Source organism: Brachyhypopomus gauderio, chromosome 11 (assembly GCF_052324685.1).
Source record: "Brachyhypopomus gauderio isolate BG-103 chromosome 11, BGAUD_0.2, whole genome shotgun sequence".
Classification (NCBI taxonomy): Eukaryota; Metazoa; Chordata; class Actinopteri; order Gymnotiformes; family Hypopomidae; genus Brachyhypopomus; species Brachyhypopomus gauderio.
The window spans coordinates 14,204,088-14,210,649 of NC_135221.1; the positions used below are offsets into that span (position 1 = coordinate 14,204,088).

At 47.7% G+C, this 6,562-nt stretch overlaps 1 protein-coding gene across 1 annotated transcript in view; it reads right to left on the reverse strand.

The window, feature by feature from the left end:
• mpped2 (metallophosphoesterase domain containing 2b) overlaps positions 1 to 6,223 on the reverse strand; it is a 19,399-nt gene extending 13,176 nt beyond the window's left edge. The window contains exons 1-4 of the mRNA XM_077022197.1: positions 5,977 to 6,223; positions 4,870 to 5,105; positions 2,955 to 3,136; positions 1,737 to 1,962 (exon numbers count right to left, since the gene is read on the reverse strand). Coding sequence (XP_076878312.1) covers positions 1,737 to 1,962; positions 2,955 to 3,136; positions 4,870 to 4,997 — 536 coding nt within the window. The 5' untranslated portion in view covers positions 4,998 to 5,105; positions 5,977 to 6,223. The remainder of the gene's footprint in view (positions 1 to 1,736; positions 1,963 to 2,954; positions 3,137 to 4,869; positions 5,106 to 5,976) is intronic.
• Positions 6,224 to 6,562: the final 339 nt, after the last annotated feature.

Consider the following 6,562-nt stretch of genomic DNA (forward strand, 5'->3'; position numbering starts at 1 on the left):
ACAGTGGAAGTGACCTCTGCACTCTCAGAGGCTCAAGGTCACAAGGGTCGCCATGGCCCACTGTGAGTCTGCTCACCAGGGTCGGGCCAACGTCTGATCCGTGCGCCCTACAAAAGGCCGGGATGTTTTGGAACAAAGGCCACTTCCTGTGTGAGGGGCTGTGAAAGCATGACCAAACCAGCGGCCCCACCGCCATCAGAGGGGCACCGTCCTCACTCCCAACCAAGAATCTCATTTCCTCTGGAGCCCCGGGGGGGGGGGGGGGGGGGGGTGTATTATTAGGGTTTCTTCAGTGTCGTTTCTGCTCTGCAACCTCGGCTGCTCTACACCACGAGCTCCCTCTCCCAGAGAGTTCTCATTAAAGAGGGAACCTGCTAGAGTCTCTTGGTCTTACACTGAAGATTCACACTGGCGTGTTCCAAGAGAGTCTGCTCTTTAAGCCTCAAAAACATTAAAATAAAAAATTAACCTGTCTCTAAGATCTCACAGTATTTATACTATCTCAAAAAGCATCGCTCTCCGTTGTAAACTTATTTTAAGACAGATTACAATAGATCATACATTTTTGAGTTGCCTCATGTTTAAATTCCAGTACACAGTCATGGTGAAATGTGATAAATTGTAGCTGTCTTTAATCGGTCTCCATTGGTAAAGCTTTGATTGGCCCTTTAATTCTGCCTTAGCCTTACGGGCTCCCTGGGGGAACGTCAACCATGGCAAGCAAGGGGTTAATAGTCTGAAAAAGATAATAGTGTGCTCAGACAGACAAGTGTGTAATTGAGGTTTGCAGGGGTGTGGTGAGGGAAGTGTCAGTTGGGTGTGTGTGTGTGTGTGTGTGTGTGTGTGTGTGTGTCTCACACTTACTGCATCACATGGCATTCAGCTCCATGTCCTCAGGACTGTATAGCAACTCTATAGTGACTGACTCTATAGAGCTTACATTAAGTTCCAGACTGAATTCCAACAACCACCATCAGTCAAACATAAAAATACCATAAAGTTATAATGTTAGCATGTCAGTAACATCATAGCAGTGCTGTACATGCTAATGAATAGTCACGAAGGCACATGTGCCCTCAGGAAGGCACGTGTGCCCTCCGCGTTCCTCACAGTGGTGTGCAGCATGGCTAAGCTCCTCTCAGCTCCATCAAAGTCAACCGCAACCACCAGTCTTAGTTTAGTCTTCCACAAACATCGCTGAGAGCCAGCTGAGTGTGGTGGGGCTTCGCCATGTGCGACCGTCCACGTGATGAGGGCTGGGCCACTCGGGAGGGCGGAGCTGCACTCGGGAGGGCGGAGCTTCACTCGGGAGGGCGGAGCTGGACTCGGAGGTCAGAGCTCCGAAAGCAGAAGAAAGCTTTCTGCAAAAGGTTCTTTTAAAGCTGCCAACTGTAAATAAAACTGTTTGTTTACCAGATCAGCTCTGTTGCATCGTGTCTCCAGTAGGTGGGACTCAGGACAAACATTTTCCCTGTTAATTATGACATGTCCTTGGCAAAAGTGTGACAAGCTGAAATGTTTGTCCCTGTTCATCACCATCTCAGCAATGGGGAATAAATGCAGCCCCAACTCAAGAACTAAGTACAGGTCACTATATTTGACCTACTGAATATGTTCCCAGCCGTGGACCCTGGACATTTGAGAGGACAATGCATTTGACCTTAAACAGTCAGCAGGCATGCGCAGAGGTGAACAACAATACAGAATCGGCTAGATCACCTGAACACGCAACTCACCAGGGGGTCCCGTATATCCTGAATCCTTTGACCATGACCTCGGAGTCTTGCAGGTAGATGCAGTTAGTGAGGAGTGACTGAACATTATCAAAGTCCTCGGGCCGCAGCTTGGAGACGGAGGGGAAGCGATAGTAGTCCTGCTTGACCAGCTCGGACATGAAGTCCTTGTCAAAGGTCAACTCGTGGTTCCCCGCGATGACCACTTTGTACTCGTAGGGGAGGCTACCTGCAGGTGGCCAGAGCAAACAGTTACGAGGACGGGCAACAGAACCCAACCAAACTGAACCCAACCAGTACACCATCTCTCTGCTTCAGTTAAATATAACAGCACATCATTCTGAAACAAGCTGAGAGGAACTGATCTTCCTAGTTACAAATGGCGGCGTAAAAGTGTTATGATGTGTAGACATGAGGCACAGGCAGGTTTATGTGCTTTATCAGTTCAGGGGTCACGAACTGTGCTAAGCAGCATTAAGTGTAACTCCACTACGTCTCTGCTATGTAGTGGAACACGATAATCACATAAATCCAAATTACTCCAGGGATGATTTTAGTGAAATACATGCAAATCCTGAAACAAAGGGGCTTCCTAAAATGTTTCTGCGGGGTGATATGTGGGATGAAGTGCACTACTGCACACCTAATGATTCTGATTGTAAATAATCTCCCTCCAACTGTTTCTAGCATGGAACATCAAGGAATCACTATAAGGAAGGAAGTGTGATTTGTTTACTCCAACCAAACCTGCTAATGGCCTCTGAAACCCAAAAGGAACTTATATAAAGTACCGTAATTTATTTACCGTACAACATTCAAAATGCTCCAAAGCACCTTTGATTTAATTCTACCTTCAGTTAAATGCAGTGTCATAATCCCAAGGCAAAAAGGCCATCAGAATGTAGCTAATATCTATCATGTACTGAGTCCAGTTCTAAACGCAATGCCCTGGCCTGTATATACTAATGCTTCAAGATCTTTGAACACAAGCTTAATCACCAAATATGGATGGCTAAAAATGTTTTCTTTATGCAACTTAATATCAATATGCAAAAAGAAGGAACATTAAATACTGATAAGAGCTTTGTTTTACGGTCTCTGGTCCATTTATCCAGAAGAGCACCACGATATTTGGCACCCTGAATTGAACTTCCTGAGTAAGAGAAAGTGGAAAGTGTGTGTGAGACGTGGTACGAGGGCGTGGCCAGAGTTAATCCTTACCTAACCAGTCATTAAATTTCTTCACCTCGGACGGCAGACCCAGCTCGGTGAAGTCCCCAGTATGGAGCAGAACATCGCCGTAAGGCATCTGGACACCGTCTGTCCTGGAGTGCGTGTCCGAGACGCATACAAAGCGCGTGTGACCCGGCGGCTTGGGGGCGTCATACGGAATGGGCTCCACCCTGTAGAGGAGTCACGCAGAGAGGTGCCTTCACTCTCATTGATTAATCATCACCAACATCACCACATTACACACTTCGGGTTTTTCATCACATTTTCATAACTGATCAAATCTTAACAAGCTGAACTGTTCTAGTAATTTTTCGATCATATTACCCACATCACCACTGATGAGAAATACATTTGTTTTAAAAGCCTGTATTACCACTAAAAACCTTCGGAATGGTTTTGTGCACGTGCAACCAGGCTGAGACACACAGAGAAGAGGACATGTCTCCGTTCAGAACCTCACAACCAGCAGCATTCAAGTCAGTAGAAGTTGTAAGCACACAATGAATGAAAACCACTTTCACCATAGGAACACCGCATAGACTACATACATCACCAAGCACCACATAAATACAGGTCCACTCGGACCTTTACGTCACATGCTATGTGATCAAGTCTGAAAGCGAAATTTGCAGGCCTGGCAAAAGCACAAAAAAGCCAACAGAGGTCTCTGATTCAGCTACGGCTGGCTAGGGCTTCTCACATTACAGCATCGTTATGAGAAAGAGTGCTCACACACAGGTACGCACCACATCAACTGAACAAACCAGGGCAGAAGCTCTGTACAGGTCAGACTGCTTTCAGGGGACTTTTTCACACAGTGCTACCCCAAAAAGTGATGCTACGTTGTGCAATCCTATGGCCCTGCATCCAGTCTACTGATGGAGCATTCATGCTAACGCTATTCTGCATCTCCTCCACAATATCTCCTTGGAATCTGGTATAATGTACATGAACTGGGATTTTCTTTTTAACCAACAGGGGCCACGTTACTGAAACCCCATTATCCACATTTCTCTGTTCAGTCATAACGTCACACCAATGACGTATCTCCCCACGTCCTCTTTTATCCGGAGCGTTTAATTGTGCAGTCCCCGGTCCAATAGGAGGCCGGGGGGTTAGGGGTATGATCCAATCAGCCGTCTCCATTCTTCTCTGTCCCAACAGCCCTCGTTAAGGCATCATCAGCGTCAGTCAATAGCCACCTCACCGAAAGCTGAGCTCTGCCCCGCAGGTCAAAGAGCCATTGTTAAGGGGCTAATCAACTGAACTGACCTTTGACCCCTCACTGGTTAATAAGTACAGGAACACGAAGGCAGCCTTACACCGCACAGACCCTAACATCTTCATTATCGTCTCAGAGGACAATGGGTACAAGAGACCAAACCCAACCGTTCAAGGTTCTGGTGCTGTACAAAGATGCAAGGAATTTTATACACAAATGCCAGCTATGGTTAATTTTAAAAATACATGGTTAAAGGGGTTTTTCCAACAAAATGTGTATTTACAAAGGTTCACATTTGCTGGCTGGGTTAACAGGTTATACCTTTAGTGCAAAGTTTCATGTGTTTTTGAGAAACCGGTTTAACCCAGACATTTGAAACCACTGGTCAGATCAGATGTAACAAATACCGTAACAGACAAATGCTAAACATCTTACTCCTAGAAATCATCTTCCACATCTAGAAATCTCCACACACAATCAAAAGCTAAAACAAACAGGCTACACACAAACAAACACCTCATTAATTTACAAATTCACACGCAAACCAGGAAGAATCACAGACCACCAGGATGACACAATAACCAGCAGATGTCTGCTCTGAAGCGCCCAATCAATCGAGTCAATCAGCCAATCACAGGACCCGATACAGAGCTGCCCCGATGGGGGGTCGACGGCACTCACATGTGCACATGGGGGGGCTGGAAGCGGCTCTGGTTGATGTTGTAGTGGGTGAAGGCCTGGGTGGGGTTGGAGCTGTATTCATCCACAGAGATGGTCACCTTGCCCTGGGAAGAGCCTCTGCGCGCCATGGTGACGCTCGCTGGGGCATGGGCAGGTCAGTGAGGGGCAGCGGCGTCCTGTTCTGCGACCATCCTCCACACCTGTCACCCCCGCCCTAACCCGAGTCCGCGCCTCACCTGTGCGGGGTGGGATGGTACAGGTACAGCTGTTAACTCGGACCAGGTCTTTACTGATGGGTAATAAATGTGTCAGGAAACAATACTAGAAGCTGTAGAGAAAAGTAGCAGAAATTACAATCTGATTTTGCATTTATTGTTAGGATATCTGACTGTGGATGAAGCCCAGCAAATTCGTTAGCTATTGTCTGTCTTCTGAGACCGCTGCTTATAACTACCAGTAAGACGCAGTAATAGACATGAGTCTGTGTGTGTGTGTGTGTGTGTGTGTGTGGTGTGTGTCAAACCGCCTCAACCGGCTACACGTCTACGGCACGTTTTATTTTCTGCCTAGACGGTATAGATCTCTGCTTATGTAAATATCTTTTATCGTATGGGGAATTATAATTTAGAGACACTTCTCGGAGCTCCACGTATCCTCTTTTGATACGCAGTTAGCTTACACGGCCGTGCAAGACTGCAGGTCATTTGTTCATAAATCTTTTAAAGGAAGCATTTGCTCTAGGTTGGGCTAACCTTTCGACACAAACTTGAACTTTGACCTCAGCCTTCTGCCCTGGGCAAAGGACCACTTCGAGAAAATAAACAGAACCAAAGACAGATTGGACCTGCGATATGAGCTCAACTCGGAGCTCCAGACTCCATAATAGTCCAACAACAGGAGCGAGGCTTTCAAACTGCCGTCTGACTGGGCATAGTACATTTATTTTTTAAATATCGCACTGGTTATGCAAAATGTGCCTTTCTCAAACATAAAAGAAGGTCCTCAAATACTAACATTTAAAAATAAAAATAATATTCAGCCACATTATGCTTAAATTAAATCCACCTTCTGATCTCTCTTCCTTCATGACAACCACCTCCGACTCACCCGCTTTGTGCTTCGCTTTTTTCCCCTCCTGCGATCTTCTTGTGCAAAACGACTCGAGTAATACCTTTTCCTGCTCGGCGCGGAAGGTTCGGGGCGGTCCGGCGGACACGACCGCGCGGTTCGGATGGTTGGGATGCGTGCGTGCGGGCGTCGAGGGGTGGAGGTCGTGGCGAGCGGGGCGGAACCTTCGACCCCGAGGGTCCACTCCGCTGAAATGCGACAGACGAGGAAGGAGGGAGACGGAGCAGCCTCGATGTGGGCGGAGGAGGAGGAGGAGGAGGAGGGGGGGTGGGGTGGGGGGGTAGAAGGGGTAGGAGGGGTATGTGGGGGGATAGGAGGGGGGGTATGGGGGGGGGGGGGGGGGGGGGTTAGGAGTGGTGCCCGAGAGAGCGGTAGTGTAATGAGCGCGCGCTGCCACTGGGGTCAGAGAGCACAGCGGTGGCGCTGCTGTCGCGTCCAGGTGGAGGGAGGAACTGGCGGCGAACAATACGGTATTAATTCGCTTAAGAACGACGCATTGAAAATGGTTAAATGGTTAAACGCACCGGGAAGCGTGCAACGTTCACACGTGTGGAATGGAAGCAGG